Source organism: Lutra lutra, chromosome 8 (assembly GCF_902655055.1).
Source record: "Lutra lutra chromosome 8, mLutLut1.2, whole genome shotgun sequence".
In the NCBI taxonomy this organism is placed as follows: Eukaryota; Metazoa; Chordata; class Mammalia; order Carnivora; family Mustelidae; genus Lutra; species Lutra lutra.
This window is the reverse complement of record NC_062285.1, coordinates 99,468,932-99,488,811: the sequence shown is the minus strand read 5'-3', so window position 1 is coordinate 99,488,811 and position 19,880 is coordinate 99,468,932. Positions and strand designations below refer to the sequence as shown.

Genomic DNA, 19,880 nt, shown 5'->3' with positions numbered 1-19,880 from the left:
TTGTTAGAATTACATTACTACGAAGACAAGGAGAAGGATGTGGAAAAAGATGAAAAATCTCATTTTACAATATCCTGAAGAACTTTAACTGTAACATATTTCTTAACTCATCAAACAATACTGGTCTCTTAAAAAATATTTTCGTAGCCATAATCACTTGCTATGGATTTCCAGTGTCAAAGACCTTCCTCTAATTTAACAAACCAACCTCAGTAACTGTAAAGAAACAACCTCTGCAATGAAACATTTAGGAGAAACTTCCCCATCAGACTTTCCTGTTGAAATGTTGAAAAAAACAAATTCTGTCTTATGGAAAAGTAAAAACAACAACAGAGACCCGATTGATATATGCCAAAATGAAGAGGAATCGCTTTGCTGAAAGAGTGATGACTATATCCACAAGCTGTCCAGTTCCCTAGTCTTTCTGCAAGGGACAGGCTGCCTAATACAAAAAAGGACACATACTTATTTCCATGAGCTTGAAACACATATTAACACTTAATAAGGAAAAGTTAATCCTAAATTTATTTAATATTTTTGAGGGTAGGATTTTTTGTTTCCCAGTTTCCACCATTAGTAGTTAAACCTACACACTTTCTATCTACCTATGCCTGCTCCCTTCTATGAAGCATAGTCTGTGTCACTGTGGATACGTGATTTGGTTACGGCCAGTCGGTGTTATTCTTTTTCCACATCAAAGTGGAAAAATGAATAGGAAATAGTGTTTTATGTTATAAAACAGAGAGTCTTCTCAATTTGAAATTCCTTCATCTCTATAACATGTAGGTAGTAAACAAAATCCTAATTTACATCACAGTACTGAAAATGAAAAAAAAAATGCTGACTCTCTTCAGTACTTTGTGTAGAGTAGAATACTTTGGGGATAATTAAACTTGGGGAAGACGTTTTTCTGAAATACAAATTGTAGCACCTGTGACAGATTCAGCTTCGTTGGCAACTCACAGCGCAGAAAATGGCAACTCTCACCTAATCAGACTCTGAAGATGCAATGCCCAACACTAACTTAGCAACCACAAATTCATCATCATCATCAGGGATTATGAATAACTTTGTTGAAAAAATATAACCCCAAATAACCAATCTGAACTCCACTTTTGGTTTTGAATATGCCATATGAGTCATTTTCCATTAGAACTTAGAGACCAGGATTAAAATAAATTATTTCAGATTTAACTATCAGCATTATCTTTCATGCTTTTTCAGCACCTAAATGAATAAATCTGGGAACAATAGGAATTATGAAACACAAATTTGGGTTTTATTTTAGTATGTGATTTTTTAAAAAGTATCAACATTAGAACTATTTATTTATTGGGTTTGGCTTATGGATATGCTGCTAGGATAATCCTAAAGAGGTAACAAAGGAATACCCCATGGACTTTGAAAGGTCCAATACCTAACTACAGGATTCTCTTCACAGACAGATCATAAAAATCCAACTGTTCCGGGCGCCTGGGTGGCTCAGTGGGTTAAGCCGCTGCCTTCGGCTCAGGTCATGATCTCAGGGTCCTGGGATCGAGCCCCGCATCGGGCTCTCTGCTCAGCAGAGAGCCTACTTCCTCCTCTCTCTCTCTGCTTGCCTCTCTGTCTACTTGTGATCTCTCTCTGTCAAATAAATAAATAAAATCTTTAAAAAAAAAATCCAACTGTTCATTATATGAGTTGACTTTGGCCCAATACTGATCGTCATCTCGAACTCTTGGTTCCCTCCCCAATTCAGAATAAAGCTCAAATTTGCATTTCAAGCAAGCTGAAACAGCAATCATCCAGGCTTAGGAAGCAGTTCCAACTTGCTTGCCTCGGAACTCAGGGCAAAAAGCATCTTCTTGGATTCCCAGCAGTCCCAATTTTCGGGTGTTACTGGATTTCTACATAAGTCAACTCTTGTTTTTCAAAAACTAAGAAAACCCCAAGTGTTTTCCTTAGTTATCTTAGCCTTCCTCTTGCATGAAAATAGTCATATTTTAAGTTAAAGAAATTGTATTTTGTCCTTGCTGAATTACAAAGAAACTTAACAGAATAGTAAATGTGGTTTTTCTGATATTCAATCATTTATTCATTCTTTCCACAAAATGTATGGTGTACTTTGCATGTGCTGGTAGCTTTCACATGCTGGGAGAACAGTTGGGGGAGACTAGGTTACTGAGAACAATGACAGACACTGAGATGGGATTTGTGGAGGACGAGTTCTGGGACTGAAACTGTAGAAATCTTGGTACAAAAACTACTTGACAAGATGAATTTAAACATTTGCTATGTAATTAAATAAGAAGATTTTAAATTCCTTTTAAGCCTACAAGCCGATGAATATGAAAATGGCTGGAGTTATGAATCTGAAATGTAAATTTATGTTTATATGTATGTGTATGAAAGTCAATCAGCAGATTTGACATTATGATACAAAGTAGGAGAATTTTTTAATATTAACCATACAAAGAATTTCAGAAACAGAAGAGTTGTTGAAAAGGAAAAAAAAAAAAAATAGACGACCACTAGAATATTCTTAAGGGATCAAACCAACATTATAAACTGAATAAAAGTTAAAGGCCTATTTAGCCAAAGTATATTCTCATACCTAAAGTATAAGAATGGGAGTCTGGCTGCCTTTGCCCAAATCTGCACCCCAATGCTCTCTAGCTACGTGATTTTGGCAAGTTGCTTAATCTCTTTAGGTATGAGTTATGCTAAGGAATGAATGATTTTTTTCATAGAATTAGGTTAAGGAATAAACGATTTAATATCTGTACAGTATTAGAAGAGCAAAAAGTGTCTAGTACACAGTAAGTATTCAACAGACATCAGTTGTTATAGGCTTTTTAATCACTTAGGCTACCTGTTAGAGTAACAGAAGGAAAAGCATCACTGAGGATAATAACCAAAGAACATAACACATGAAAACAATATCTGCCTCCTTTGTAGCATTGTGTGAGTTGCTTTCTTTTATCCCATTCAATCCCAGGACATTTATGAGATAGATATCATCATCATCATCTAATAAATCAGAACACTAGAACTCAGAGACTCCAGCCCATGTCCAAACCCCATACCTGTGCACACCGCTGCTGTCCCAAATCCAATGTCTGCTAGATGCCCCACAGACAACTAACTAAGAGCTGAACTCACTGTCCTCCCCCACATTAGCTCCTTTTGGCAGTCCTTCCCCAGCGATGGCCTTCCAACCATCTCAACCAAGGAGGCTTCTTGGGTGCCTCTCTTTCCCTTTCTACCACATTCAAGTAATGCTCTACATTGGAAATCTTCCCTCCAGGTTCCCCTTTCCCTCCACCTGTCTGACAGCCTCTCTAGATGACTAAGACCACCACTGCTCTGTCCCTTTCAGATGGTGTCTCTCTTGTGCAGCCAGAAGAGCTTTCATCAGATGCACACATGGATCCCTGCTGCGCTCAGAAGACAGTCCGAACACCCTAAAGGAACGGTCCCTCTGTATTTCTGCCAGCCTGACTGTCACTTTGTTGCTCCACTCTCTGCCCATGCCTGGGCATACTCTTTCCTTCTAGTCCCCTGCACAAGCCCTTCTCCACATATACTCTACTTCAAGCCCATTCAAGCTCCGGGATTCGGGCTTCATAAATTCTTCCCAGGGATTCTTTCTTGGTCATTCCCACACCTTCCTGAGTTACATACCCCTCTCATATTCTCACACATTGCACCATCTGAGAGCATCTATCACACTGTGTTATAATTGCTTATTCATCACTTTGACTGCCCACATACTCTGTAAACTCCATGGGAGTAAAGCCCCTGTTACTCCTCTTGACCACTGTTTGGCTGGCATTTATGTGCCCAGCCCGGTACACAGCAAATGCTGAATATATTTGTGTGATTTTTGACTATCCTTATTCAACATGCCTTTCTGTTAACCACTGACAGTGCTGTTAAAAGACGTTTCTCATATCCATCAGATTCCTCCAAAATGTCATATTTAAACACTAGCACAGGACACAATTTCTTATTTCAGTGCATATATGCCAGCTCTATAACTTGCATTGATATATACAATTGCAAGTGATGTCATTGAAAGACTGAACTCTTGGGTAGGAGGCCATTTTTATTTTACTTTCTTTGCTAACAAGTGACATGATCCACAATTTTTCATGTACAAAAGCCAATGGGACTAATAAGTAAACAGGAGAAAAGGAAAAAATGATCTAAGGAAGTAAAGCACTATTATCTTTTAACATGTTTATATGGAATAATTATGCTCTCCTACTAATGGGTCCCTTAGCATGTTAAAAAAGAGGACTAACTGCACAAAGGATTTATTCCTCAGGACACAGAAGGACAGTTTAATAAAATCCAAAGATATATGGACTGGTTTATTTGTGTTTAGCTGCAAATTATAAAAAATCCACCCTAGAATGACCTTTATAATGACAAGATTTATTCTTTCCTATTATAAGAAGGTAAGACAGCCGCAATTTTTTTCTCCAGAAATTGTTTGGCCTTGCCTTTCCTTGTGTTTTGTCTCCCTGCTTGGGTTTGAGGCTGGATGGCACAAGCAATCCCAGCCATCACATTCAGACAGGACATCGCACAGAGGAAAGAGACAGAATTTCTTTCTGAGAAACTTCCTCTCAGTTGCTGCATCAAACTCTCCGTGTTTCCCACTTGTCAGAATTGTATCACGGGCTCCAGCTGAAATCTGCTGATGAAGCTCTTAGGGGGTATTGTTTTGGAACAGCTCAAGGCAGGCTCGATGCTGTGTTTTCTCCAATGACATAAGAGAGGCAAGTAACACTTGCCTCAGTAACACTGGCAAGTAGGAGCCCTTCTACTCGTAAGACTAGCCTGGGAAATGCCAGGTAAATCCAGGCATTGATTTTTCTGACTATGTGACAAGAAGGCTGAAGCAGGGATTTGAAATATTGTTCTTTTCTATTAAGAATAATTGTACCTCAAAAAATGTGTAGTGAGCATTTGTCATTCTTTTGGCTTTCCAGCATTTAAACACCACATTTATATGGGGACAATAACTCACCATGGAATCCTGCAGAAAGGTGAGGGCTCTGCCTCCCACTTTCAACAGAAGGGACAAACTAGTAAATCCCTCCTTCTCCCCTTTCCCTGACAGCTAAAGTCTGCATGCGTGCCCTGGCCTCAGACGAGTAGATACTTCAGCGCAGGACTGTGAATCCTGCCAGATCGATGCAAAGAAGCAGGAACAGGTGAAAAAGACTATCCCGGGCTCCAGAGGTAGCCACATTAATGGTAGCAGTTAAACTAACCATTCCTGTGGCAAGACCTTGGCTAGGTTTCTTAATTTCTTAGTTTCCCTTAGTTCCTACTACCCATTTTGCAAGCCTGGTGCTCCAGCATTCCCAATGCTTCCAAAGGCTACTATACCTACACCCTTCCAGCAAATTTCTTTTTTGCCTGATTTGGCCAAACTTTGTTTCTATTGCTTGCAACCCCAAACCCTGACTGTTAACAACACTAATAGGGGATATAATCAAAACAAACACAAACATCTTAAATTTTCTTGGTAACCTCGGAATGAAAAATAGAAATTTTCTCACACGACTTATACAAAATGAAAAGCAAAGGACACCCAGTTTTACTGCATAAATCTTCTAGGGTTTCACGGTATTAGAAACAGTAGGTATGGGGGGAAGGAGGTAGATACTTAGGTTTAAACAGAAAAAAAGAGGCAGACAAGAAGACTGGAGAAAAAGTATAAAAGTTCCATAGACAGGAATGCACAGAGAGTAACAATAATACAAACAAACTTATGTTAAACTCTTGTCTTAAAAAAATCTTCTAGAGCAGGGACTTTTAAACTGGAAACCTAAAGCTCAAAACTTAAATACTCGTGAGTGTATGCATTATTAGAGTAGGGTGATGTTAAAGGGATCCATGGACAATAAGAAAGCAGATTAAAGGCTATCAGATCAAAGCAATGTCACAGAAAGGTTGGAAAAACCCCATTTGAAGCCTGGGCCATGCACTTCAGAAATGTTTCTACATTCTCTGACCTTGAGAAACAGTTGCAAGGAGACCAAACCAGTGACAGAAGACCAACTAACACACACAAGAAAGATCAGCTACAGATCGAGATGTTATTTTGGTTTTTATCTGAAACATGGCTGTAGATTATGAAATTAAATAAAAATGAGAAGCAAAGCACTGGAAAGGCATCATGCAAAATCAAAGAATGTTTACATTTTATGCTATTAGCTAGGAACCAAGGATGAAAAGGTATGAATAATTGTTAAACCTCGATTGTTAAATTATAACAACTTTCTAAAGAGGAAGCCCAATAAGAGAGGCTCCAATACTAAAGTTTTCAAGGTACATGAGTGTCTGGCTACCAGATACAGTAAAAAAGAAGTGGTATTTAGGAAAGAAAATTTTTTGACTAGATAGAACAAAATCAATTATGCCACTGTTTGCACGCATTTTTCATTTTTATTTTTTTAATGTGCGTTTTACCTAGATTTACCATTACATGTTGCTTACTTACATACAGGAGAATTCAGATATTTCTCTAAGAACAAAAAGGTATTTTACATGTTCCAAAAAATCCACTACTAACCTAATGAGGATAATTTTGTAAAATCAGCATACGTTCTTAAGGAGTTGCAAAATATACCAGAAAAATCAGAAAATCTTAAATCAAAACAACTTGCTGGTACATAAAAGATTTGTTTGTTGGTGTTTGTTTGTTTTAAATCACAGGCAATGGTATGTTCTCATATCAGCTTTGTTTTCACAGATCTCTTACTTAGCAATTACACATCATGCCATCGGTGCCTTCACAGGCAGAAGCATCATGAGAGGTGTGAGGGATATCGCCACGGCTGAACTTGTGAGTTCCAGAGCAAGCTGACAGGTCTTACACCTGTCAGTAAAATAATGTGAATGTAAGTCTACAGGGGTCTTCTAGGGTACTAAAACATCCCCCTCTCTCCCTTCTGCCACTAGCTTGAAATATTACTGAGACATAAAATGAATCTATTGGCAAAACTGAAGTTTGTGGATTGCCTTTCCTGAATGCCCTGGTAAAGGACTTTGACCACAACAAGCTCACGAAATAGATAAATTATATCCTGACTGGTAAAAATACACTGCCTTTTGTAAATCAAGATGCCCACGGACTGTGGAGCATGAACTTGGAGCTTCCTCCACTTCCACTCCTTTTCTCAACCAGCCCTAGCCCTGGAAAAAAAAAAAAAATGCAACTCAATTAAGATAGAAGCATGTGTGTATTTAGAAAACTAGAAATTTAGGCTGATCCTTATCCGTCATGTGATCTTGAGTAATTTTTCTATTTTCTCTAAACTTTAATTTTTTCAGCTGGAAAGGATAGATAATATAGTACCTACTTAGGAAGACAATGCACAGAAAATGACATAGAACAAGAAAAGCACTTAGAAAATGCCTGGCACACAAAAACCCAGGGAACATTAGTTATTACAAGACCAAGCTCAAGGGGAAAATACCTCTAGAGTCAATATTTTTTATCTCACGTCCAAGAGCAGTCAAAATATTCTAGAGGCTAAAGAAGGGAAATGATATGGACTAACTGGAAGGAAGTTAGTGCTTAGAGGGACTTTTTTTTTTTTTTTAATTTTTAGAAGAGTAAAAATGCAAGAAAAAAAATTGAGGCCAGCGTTTTTTTTAGGTTTGAGGAACGCTTAGAAACCTTCCCCCTCCTGGGTCTGGAAAAAGAAACTAGGAGGACTCCTGAGTTGTGCAGTCTAGCGCCCTATTTTTCACAGAGCTCTACTCAGGTGACAAGCCACTGACTGTTTATGACTTGGGTGGCTCATGGAATAAGGGCACTAATTAGGGACTTCAACACAAAATAGCCATACCTAAGTTGGCATGAAGCTTCAAAAACACTACCATTCAGGTGACCAGAAAGACAAGGCTTGGACAAGATATATACCAAACACTCAAGCAACATGTGCTCTCTCACTTCCTTCCCACTCACTAATCAACCCACACCAAGAAACCAACAGGACCGCGTGTCAGTGTGGAGGAGAACAAAGGGTTCTTCACCACACATTCCAGACTGAAAAAGTCCCCTGGAATATCCTCATATTAATTAGGGGAATTCAATAAGCACAGATTGAATTTCCCATATGCTCAGAAGCATGGGGATTTCTTCCAGTGTTAAAATCATATATACTTGTTAATACATTGTTTATCAATGGTGGCTATTTGTCTATCAGATCCTTTATGGTTTTATTCCCCTGATTATCTAGCTTATATTTCATAGCGCATCTTAACCAGTTCGTAGCAAACTGGCTCATCTCCTTTGCAGCTCTGTCCTTCCAGTTTACTAGTTGGCAAAACCCCAGTCCTGGATGAATCCAAGTATGTGCCTTCTCTAAACCTGCACCATGCCGCTGAGCATCATGGGAGAAAATAATGCAATTGAATAGTTTAGTTTTACTATAAATTCATAATTCCCAAACTCAAATAGGCACTCAATACAATAGTCATGCCATCTACTCTTCCCAATCTTCAATCTCCAAACCTTTCTCCTTCCCAGGCTCACCCCCCAATTTTAGCTACTGACTTTGCTTTAAAAAAAAAAAAAATAGAAAAAAATAGAATTCATCCAAAAGGAACTCCCTCATGTTCCCATTTCCAAATCCCCAAATTTACTGGAAGTGTATCTCTTATCAGAGACTTATTTTACCTTCTCAAGGACAAATGTCCCAGTCATCTCTCCCTTCTCTAGTTTCTGTCCATCAAGCTTTTCATCTCCTGACTCCTTCTCCACTAGCCTAACTTGTACGATGGTCCCCCAGCTTTAAAAACGAAACAAAACAAAACAAACACTTTCTTTAGACTTATCCTCCTCTGACAACTTACCCTGGTTTTCTGATCTCTTTCCTTGGCAAATTTATTTAAATTTTACTCTCCAGACACTGTTTCCACTCAGAAAAAAACCCATGTACTCTTTAAGCCATCCCAGAGATAATCCATAAATTTGCAAGCTGCCAAAAGAAACACTTTTCAGTCTTTACTCCACCTCTCAGTTGCATTTAACCTCATTGATCACTTTCTTGAAATAAGCTTCCTTCTTGACTTGGGTGACACCGCACTCTTGGTATCCTGCCTGCCTCTCCTGCTGCCGCATCTCCATCTCTAGCCTTGGGCCCCTCCTCTTCTCTCAGCCTCCAGTTGTTCATGCCCCACGGGGCTTGTTTCCTGGCCTTTACCCAGAAACATTCTCAGGTACCCCCTCTTCCTTACCTCTCATACATACCCTTCACCCAATCTATCCCCAGATCCATCTACTGGACCTTCAAAAAACATTTTGAATCCATGTCTCTGTGTATTTACTGATTATTTATGTTGCCATCATCTCTCTCCTGAATCTTCAAATATCTTCCTAATTTTATTACCTGATTCTTGTCTTGGTATGCTGATTGCCCCACTCCCAATGTATTATTATAAGTTCCCAAATAACTATTTTAAATAGTTGTTTTCTATTTAGAACCACATCACATCCCAGTTTAAAATTGTTTAATAGCACCCCCGCTGCTCTCAGAATAAAATCCAGTCTTCTTAGCACGTGGTACTCTGTGAATACTTCCTGCCCTCCTCTTCCACCTTCTCTCTCCTTACTAACTCGGCTGAGCCACACCAGCTTCTTTCTTTTCCTAGAAGTTGCTCAGTCCTTGGCCTCAGCCCTTTGCACAAGCCGTTCTATATTTCCAGAATGATCTCCTTCCTCCCCAGGTTTCTCTTGGCCTCCAGACCTCAGTATGGATGGCTTCTTCTTAAGAAGGAGTTCCTGAGCGCCCAATCTAAAATTGCCTGACCCATCTGCCCATATGTTCCCTCACAGCATTCTATTTTCTTCCTTCCCAGCATTTCTCACATTTAGTAAATATATATGTATTTGCTTTTTCCTGTTTAGGGTCAATCTTACCCTGTTACATATGATTTGTGAGATCAGGGGCCATCTCTGCTGGGGGCGGCATGCCCTGAATACTCAGTACTTACCACAGTGTCTGACATAGAGTGGGTATGTAATAAGTTTGTGTGGAATAAATGAATAACCGAACATGACTGATAGGGGAGCAACATGTGTTGTGGGTCTAAAATAAAGCACAGCTGGTGCAGGAAGTGAAATCAGAATTTTGGTTTATTAGCACAAAGCATTAAGGAAAAATCTTAGCACTATAATGAGCTATGGTTCTATCAGGGGAAAAAAATGATCTGTGAAATAATCACAGGGAGAGACCTTGAGCAGAAAAGAACAAGTGAATATAAGAGCCTGATTGCAAGAGGCAATGAGATTCAGGATGACAAATGAACATCGCTATTTCTTTGTGTGTCATACTAGCATGGAGCCCCCTCTTCCATGGACGGAAACACAGAGGTAGACCAAGTGTTTTGAATGCACTTGAACCTTTTGTAAGGCGTTTTCCAAATATATAACTTAGGTCTTTAGCACTCCTCCTAAGCCACTAATTTATAACATGGGCTTTTTCACCATAATACTAAGATATTTAGAATCATGGGGAAAAAAGAATGTGTAGTAAATATGTTATGGTTTATTATTTTTACTGTATAGCCATTTATACAAAATTATGAAAAAGGGAGTAAAACTTCAATCTTCAAATGGGTAGGAACGTAAGTGATTATGTCACCAAAGAGTGAAATGCAAGAGAATATATGAAGTGTTTCCAACATCATTTGTGATAAAAAAACATACACACCGAGATAGCAATTGGGTAATTTTTTACTTACTAAATTAGTAAGAAAATTATTTTGGAAAACAAGACCTAAGGCTGTTTGCTTAGTGCATTATAAAAAGAGAACTTTCAAACTTTACTTCTACTACTATATACTGGCTTAACATTTTGGAAGAAAAATTGAGAATGTGATTCCAGAAGTGGATATGAAGAGACAACCAAAATATAATAGGAAAAATCTATCATTTGAAGACCATGACAGTATTGTTTATTTAACAGAAACTAGAAAGTGATCTGGATGTTCACAAACAAGGAAAAAACTAAATATCTTATGGCACACCCAGTATTAACCTATATAATAGCATCACCAAGCAGTTAAGAAAGCATGAGTAATGAGAAAAACTACCTTCCCAACTCAAGAAGGTTCTTTTTGCGTCAAAACTTACAACATTGCCAGATATGTGGTTCTAGGCTATTACACGAAGGTTCTGAAAAGAGAACATTAAAGGAAAAGAAAAAGAAATTAACAGAGGAAAGAAAGAAAACTGCTGGCGTAGGCGTTATAACAGGTCAGGGAAACAGATGCCTGGGAGGCAAGTTTACTATATCCTGCACTATCGATCTAATCAATTGGTACAGTCCTCAAGGAGTGAGAGACACTTTGCAGATCGGTGTACCCATGGCAATGCAGATTTAGAGACTGGTGTATGTTTGCACACATATCCACATACAAATATATCCACTCATCAACCAAAGGTGTCTGAAAATTTCACAGATACAATTTAAATAAAGTTATCTAAGACATCATTTTATAGGATCAACTCTATATAGCTAAAATGTATAAAATATCCTGAGCCCTTAACTAACAGGTAAAAGAAAACCAATAAATATAACTTTCTAAGACTTCCTATTGAGCTGGGTAAATGCCTACAGGATGACCAAATAGAGATATTTGTCGTTGCTAATAAGGGCTTTTTAGTTAATGCTATATAGTCATAGTGGTCAGTTAACAATATTGAACTCAAAGACAAAATGATAAGGATTCAATCAGTAGCTGTATGTAAACAAATGAATTGAAACTAATGAAATGGAAGCTATTTCTTTCTGACTGAGAAATATGAATAACTACTTCTATCTAGTTTTTAAAGTATTTTCTTCTTATTAGAGATTGTATTCTTGATTCTCAAATCCATAGAATCCTTATAATTAATATTTTTCTATATTAATATTCTCAATAATTTTAGCTTTCTAGTTAGGTCTATAATAAGTTAAATGCTAATTAGGTCAAATCCAATAACTAAAAACACCAGCAATGATAGCACTATTATCATCTGGTATTGAGTGATCACAACAAATTAGTGAGAAGTGTTAACCTTTCTACCTCTAGTATAACTAAAACTGCCCAATGATTTAAGTGAAACATGGAGAAATTTGAGCAAAAGCTGTCGGTGGTTATTCATTTTGGATTAATCATGATTCAGTTATCATCTGGATGAAAACACAATACTACCTCTTCAGAAAGGAAATGAACTTCGACACACTGTCTCTATTCCTCTATTATTCTATGACTTTTCATTTTTCCGAAAAATCTACATGCAAGAGAGAAAACGCTCTCTCAGAAATGCAAGCTGGAAGTTATTGAATAAAAATCCTGTGTACACATGTTAACATAGAACTTCTCACTGGAACACAAGTTATTGAGTATGTTGTTGCTACTAATAATCCCTCTGGCTTTGTGCCTGTCATTACCTTCAGGCTATCAGAATTTTATGAGCACAAACCAATAATAATGATATTTCCCTTTTGCTTTTTATCCACACCTCATTGCCTTACATTGATTTGCATAAGCAATTTCTACCCTGATAATTGGAGCCAAACATCTTGTTCTGGGTTATCTTATGGAAAAGAGCAGTTAAATACTAATCAAGGGAAATCTTTTTTATTCAACTACATTTTAGATGATATTGAATTACCCTCATTGGTTGAGCAAGAAGGTAACTCATTTTCTGACATGGATTTCAAGTTTTGAGTTTATATCAAGCTTAATAATGATGTTTCTTCACAATTTCAATTCCCTGATGTTGACTCATAATAACATGAAGAATGGTGTCGTGAGGTTCAAATCATTATAACAATATTGTTTTGTTTAAAAAGAAAAAGCAACAGTACTATGTAATAATTATTTTTTAATAGCTACTGAGCCAATCAATGTTATCTGAGGGTTTCATAATTATAGCTTTATTCTTTTATTTCCAGAAAAATAAGAGAAAAGGAGAAAATACAACCTGGAGATTAAAACATGTAAAAAATGAAATAAGAAAGGTCAATGCCATGTAAAAAAAAATTCTTTCTAAAAGAATCATTACTTGAATCACTTTGGAAATAAGCATAGTACTTAAATAGAATGAGGATTTGAGCTATGGGAACTTAAGTTATAAAAACACAGTAAAAAAAAAAAAAACCACACAGTAAAACAAGTACATCTTAATTTATTGATCATATGCATAAGCATTACTACATGTGCATGAAAATTAACAAATATGCACTGAAACAATCAGATACCCAGGAAATAAAAAGATGTAAGGACTGCTGAAAGATTCAGCAATACTTAACCAGTATTATGGGTTGAAGACGGAGTGAACTATAACCACACTCAGGAGACCACAGTGTTACCAAAGCCAACAGAAGAAAGTCTTTCAAAACACTTCTGGATAAAGACTATGGATTGAACAAACCCATCTAATTTCACTCACTTCCCAAACCGAAGTAGAACTATACTGAGTGTATAGATATCATCAGTTCTTTGTGATAACTAAATATCTTGATTCTCTGAAGTCTAGCAGGAGCTTTCCTGACATTTACTCCTCTAACCCTCCCAACAGTTTTTTAGAAAATTCATATACTCTGTGTCAAATCCCTTTCTTTTGAAAGACCTAGAATGGATTTGGTTTTGCTACTGTATCATGGGCCAGGAGTGGTATGTTCCAGGAAAAAGACCCTCAACGATGGGAATCTACAATCTGGATTTGTGCCTTGATTAGATTTAAATGAGGTAATATCACTGAACGTGGGTAATAAGGTCGGGTTAATCTATGGTTTTCAGGGTCAACCAGTTTCTTAAATTATCATCTGTAGTTGTCTAAATTGAAGAAGAGGCTTTGGGAAAACAAATGATTGCTTCAACAGGACATTACCAGAGCATACAGAATTACAAAGTCTTTGAGGCTTTACAAAGCCTTTACAAAGGCTATTTCTGACAGGAGGGAATTGGGATGGGGACCTTGAAAGTATAAATTCCACTGAGCCTCTTTTAGGGTCAAAAGCAGCTCTTCCTGTCTCTGGAAAAGTTAAGTTAGTTACCACTAGTTTGAATCCCTGATAATGGCACTCACTGGGGGGTGGGGGGAATGCTGATTCTCAAAACCAACATCCAATATATCTCAATGCCATCAGACCCACAGGGACAGTTGACTCCAGCTGATTCCAGGAATATAAGTAGAAATTCTTACTTTAGAAAAGATAGCATATACACTAAAATCACCAAGAAATTTCAAAAAGTCCGTAGAAAATGTCATCTGAGACAACTGTAGCTTCATCATAAACATGTAAAGTATCCAGCGCAAAATATGAAAGTGTAACAAAATACCAAAGATAACTAAAAAGCAAGGGAAATAGAAGCAGTTTCTTAGCAGTAGGCAAAAAGAAACATCACCAGCAAAAATTCCCTGTAACAAAAAATGCTGGTCTGGTTTGACTATAGTTACAGCACTATGCACATTGAAGGCCATTAGCCTTAATATTCAGATAATAACTAAAGATTCAAGAATAGGGAGTCACTCACTTTTGCGCATCTGGTTTACAAATTTTTCTATCAAAATAGTTGTTCCCAAATTAAAGTATCAAACTCAAATTGTCTAACTAGTAAAAAATGCATTAAATAAATCTTACATTTGGAGAATCTGAAAGATGAAAAAAATCTTAGAGAGTATTTAGTCCAACTCTTGCATTTTATAACTATGGAGTCAGGAATCAAGAAGATTTCATGATTTGTAGAAAGCCCAGCATTAATTGGAAACAAAAATGAGAATCATTTTCATTGCCTCATGCTTCCCAAAATACACGAGCTATTATTCTGGGAAATGGGCTATGTAAAACAGTAGATACAGAGTTTGCAAAACTATAAACATATCTAAGTTTTAAAAATATATTACTTATGAGGGTATACCTAATGCAACAAGGGTTCATGCTTGATTTGCTCTTCATTTCACTTTCAATTTAAACATCAAAACAGAAGCCAACTTGCTAATGGTAGGCAGGACTAATTTTTTAGAACTATATATACTATCTATTTTATAACTGTGTATAACTATCTATAGTTATTTTATAACTATACATACTATCTATCTATATATATATATACTATCTATATACTACAAAGAGAAGTTTTTGAGGCGATTTTATTTATTTATTTTATTTATTTTTAGCGTATAATGCATTATTTGTTTTAGGGATGTAGGTCTGTGATTCATCTGTCCTATACAACACACAACACTCACCACAACACATAACTTCCCCAATGCCCATCACTCAGGCACCCCATTTCTTCAACCCCCTACTGCTCCAGCAACCCTCAGTTTGTTTCCTAAGATTGAGAATCTCTTATGGTTTGTCTCCCTCTCTGGTTTCATAGTTTCATTTTTTCCTCTCTTCCTCTATGATCCTCCGCCCTGTTTCTTAAATTCTGCATATCAGTGAGGTCATATGATAATTATCTTTCTCTGATAGACTTATTTTGCTTAGCATAATACCCTCTAGTTCCATCCACATCACTGCAAATGGCAAGATTTCATTTTTGATGGCTGCATTAATATTCATATATGTGAATATTAATATTATAATATTAATATTATATATATATATATATACACATATATATACACACACCACAACTTCTTTATTCATTCATCTGTCGATGAACATATTGGCTCTTTCCACAGTTTGGCTATTGTGGACATTGCTGTTATAAAGACTGGGGTACAGATGACCCTTCAGATCACTACATTTGTATCTTTGGGGTAAACAATCTCATCTGATCTTGGAAGCTAACTAGGGTGAGGCCTGGTTAGTACTTGAATGGGAGGCAATTAATTTTAAAACTATGTTGAACTGAACCATTTAAGCATCAAATAAAATTTAAGAAACAAGGGAATTAGACAAAAAAATCAAGAAGACCAGACCAAGGAAAGCTGTGATTATTCTGTATGAAACTATTTATTAGGGGGCACCTGGGTGGCTCAGTCATTAAATATCTGCTTTGGGCTCAGGTCCCGATCACAGGGTCCTGGGAGCGAGCCCCCATTGGGCTCCCTGCTTCACGGGAAGCCTGCTTCTCCCTCTACCACTCCCTCTGCTTGTGTCCCCTCTCTCACTGTGCCTCTCTCTCTCTGTGTCAAATAAATAAATAAAAATCTTAAAAAAAAAAAAGAAACTATTAGACTTTCTAATAGCTGATTAAATGAATCAAATGGTTACTAGGAATAGAACTTTTCTTAAAAAGTCTCTAGAGTGCCTTCCTACTGTGGAATATATGGGTGAAGTGATACAAGATAATACAAAAGGTAGATGAACGTAGTTGAATCAATACTCAGATACGTTGTAAGTTAAATACAAACATTTGAATTGATCCAGAAATTTTCCAGAAACCTACTACATTTCTATATTACTTTTATTACATTTAATATATAAGTATTATATTTATATAAATTATTTTATAGCTATCAATATTTATTATATATTAATAATTATTTTAGATTGTAAATTTTATATTGTGTATATTATATAATATATACAGTTGACTCTTGAACAACATGGGTTTGAACTACACAGGCCACTTACACATGGATTTTTTACCATATAGTATTGTTAAGGTATTTTCTTGTCCTTAATATTTGATAACCCTTTTTCTCCAGCATACTTTACTGTAAGAATATAGTATATAACAGAACATACGAAAATGTGTCAATTGACTGTTTATGTTATCAGTAAGTCTTCCAGTCAACAGTAAGCTACTCATAGTTAAGTTTTTGATCATCAAATTTATATGAAGATTTTTGGCTGTGTCAGGGGGTGTGAGGGGGTCAGTGCCCCCAACCTCTGCATTGTTCAAGGTTCAACTGTATATATTTAATATATTTCTGGTTGTATTTGTAAAAAATATTAGCCTTGTTCCGAAAAGGGTTTAGGATGAGTCGTGAGGATACAAAAACTGTAAGAGAGCACAAACTTTAGTAGAAACCTCCAGCATAAGATTGTTCCTATGCAGAACATGAAAGGTCCTAGTAAAAAAATGAAGAAAAAAAGGAGGAAAGGAAAGGCAAGAAAAACAGAGGGAAGAAAGAAGGGGCAAAAAAGGAGAGAGAAAAATGTATATGAAAAACATACTATTTCCAATCTGGGATTGACTACAAACCTAACCCTGAGTCTGTCTTCAACATAAACTTCTATTTGCCAACATAGAAACAGCCACGGTTAATGTAAAAACAATTAATAGATTTTCCAGCAAAGGTAAGCGTTGACAGTCCAGATTAGCTCCTACAACAACATGTAAACCAAGACTCCCCAGAGCCTCGTGGATGGGAAATATATTAAATCAACTCAGTGACCACTCAACACCATGACACAAACGGTCTGTTCAGGAGGTCATTTCCAAAATGTACCCCATACATCTTCATGCACAAGAGATGATAATTTATCACCTAGACATAGGGATCTACTGTAAACTAATCCAAACTGCTGATGATACACTAAATCAGTTTGAGTGATGAGTATAAATAAAGCTGCAAGCAAAGTACTGAAGGATACAGATCTTTCTGATCAATGAGATGTCACAAGGCAAATGAAATGCAATGTTGACAAACATAGAGTCCCCTCAGTGGAAAATTAACCACCTCATGTATCAGAGCATAAAGGCACACATTAATAAAAGTTTACTATAATAGGAGTCCAAGGCCATATTCTTTTTCAGATAAAACTGAAGAGACTAAGTCAGTAGTACAGGGTGTACTAAAAATTGATATATTTTTGCATACCACCAAAAAAGTGACAGGATAAAGGAAAACTTTGCAAAGCAGTAATCCTTCCCAAATAATATAACTAGAGTTATTCAATCTGCTGAGCAAATCCAGATGAGGAAAAACAATAAAAATTTTAGACAGAAAGTGATTTCACATCAACTTGCTACCAGGAAATCAAATTCAATTTGTGTTGCCCTTAAGAAAGCTTAGATATTTTCTGGAACTGTCACACTACAATTTCAATGGGGGAAAAACAAAGGATTGGGGATAGGAAGGACATTCCTCCAGACCGTTGATATTCATGGAGGGCACTCCTTGAGAAAAAAGATTTTCCCAACCATGTGATCAGAATAGAGACTTCAGCATCCCTCAAACAGGTTCAATAGAATTCAGCTATTCTGAAGGTGTCCCGAATGGAAAGAGCTGATTAAAGTAAATTTCAACCCCTGCTGGAACAAATCTGTAAGAATATTTTCTAAGGGAAATTAGTCTCCAACAAATTTATATATTTTTTCTTCATTCTGTTAAGTATATGTAACTTTGTCATAACATATTCAACTCTTGCTTTGTATTTTATCTTTTAGTTTATTTTAGGTAAAGGTAGAATTATACTACTAAGATATGACCTAATCCCATACGTAGTTTATTTAAATTTCAAAATGAAAAGCTTACTAAGAACAGATAAGATTGATTGCTCTCTCTGTCTTAGCATAATTGTATTTCAGGTGAACATCAATTTACTTTAAAGGACACTTCTAAGTAGCAGAATGCATCATAAATAATTCATCAATCCCAGCTGCTAGAAACATGATTTACTTCAACAGATTCAATGGAATAAAAGTTCTATTTTTCTATATTTGTGTATGCTTTAAAGTGTTTAAGGACCCTCCTTTTTAAAGAATCACTCTTAGATTACATACTTCATACTTAAAATGCAGTCTGATAACACTGGGGGTTTTTTTGTTTATTTTAAAACATATTTCCAATTTTAAAAACATTTAAATATCTTCAGAACAAATAACAATTTATGGATATCAACAGTAAAACAACAGCAACATTAAAGAACAAGTCTGAAAAACCGGCATTAAGATTTTAAGTTTAACATAATTTATTTTCACTTTATATTAACTTTTATACCAAAGGAAAAGTGAAGTAGGCTTTTAGAACATCTTATACCGATTATTTAGAATCTCACATATTTGAAAAATACTTCAATTTAAAAATGCATATTGAACAGATCTAAATTGCATGACTATTCAAGTTCTACCAGTTGATACAGTGAGAATACTATCTACCACTTTCATTTGTCATACGGAAAGACACTGCTTACCTTATTCATCTTAAAGTTTTCCATCAAAGGCAGCAATTTTGTATTGGCAATTTCTCAAGCTGTGAAATATCTTTAAAATAAATATATTGACAAGGAAAATGTAAGAAAAAGTAGAAAGTGTTTTACTCACTTGCAAACCCCTTTGAAATACTGAATGGCCCATAAAATTAGCCAGCATTCTAATTAGAGCAGCACCCTATAGGGAAAAGTATTTAAAAAGAAAAGAAAGAAAGAAAGAGAAAAAAATTAATCAAATAACATGATTCAATAATTATCCTATATCCATTAAAAAAATCTGCTTCCATCATGCTATTGTATTCTTAGAAAAGAAACAAGAGAATCATGAATACAAGATCTCACCTTGCAAATAACAATTGGATATTTGTTTTGTGGATCTAAAAGTTCCATGGATATAAAACCAGTGACTTCTGGACAGTCTCCTGGACAGAGTGAGTATCTCAAGGCAATAATAAGCTGTAATTCAGGAGTAATAAAATTTTTATTGAACACCGCCTATGACGGAGTTAATAAAACATGGTTCTTGTTCCTACAAGCTCATAATCTAGTAAGAGAGGGATACCCCTGTTAATAAATAATCATATTAAAATAGAGCTTTAGAGTAACACAGGTACTTACTCTACCTCTGGTTTCACTAAAAGTTGAGCTATAAAAGTGGAGAGTAGAGAATACCATGTATTGAGACTGCTTTGGCTCAAATCCTGGCTCTGACACTTATCTTGCCATACGTACTCAGGAAAATTATTTAACCTCTCTATT

The 19,880-nt window shown here is 36.2% G+C and overlaps 1 protein-coding gene across 1 annotated transcript in view; it reads right to left on the bottom strand.

Moving 5' to 3' along the window:
* The window catches only part of TRHDE (thyrotropin releasing hormone degrading enzyme), a 372,234-nt gene that overhangs the window by 90,923 nt on the left and 261,431 nt on the right, over positions 1 to 19,880 (bottom strand). Inside the window, exon 7 of the mRNA XM_047743059.1 lies at positions 19,234 to 19,299. Within this exon, the coding sequence (XP_047599015.1) occupies positions 19,234 to 19,299 (66 nt within the window). The remainder of the gene's footprint in view (positions 1 to 19,233; positions 19,300 to 19,880) is intronic.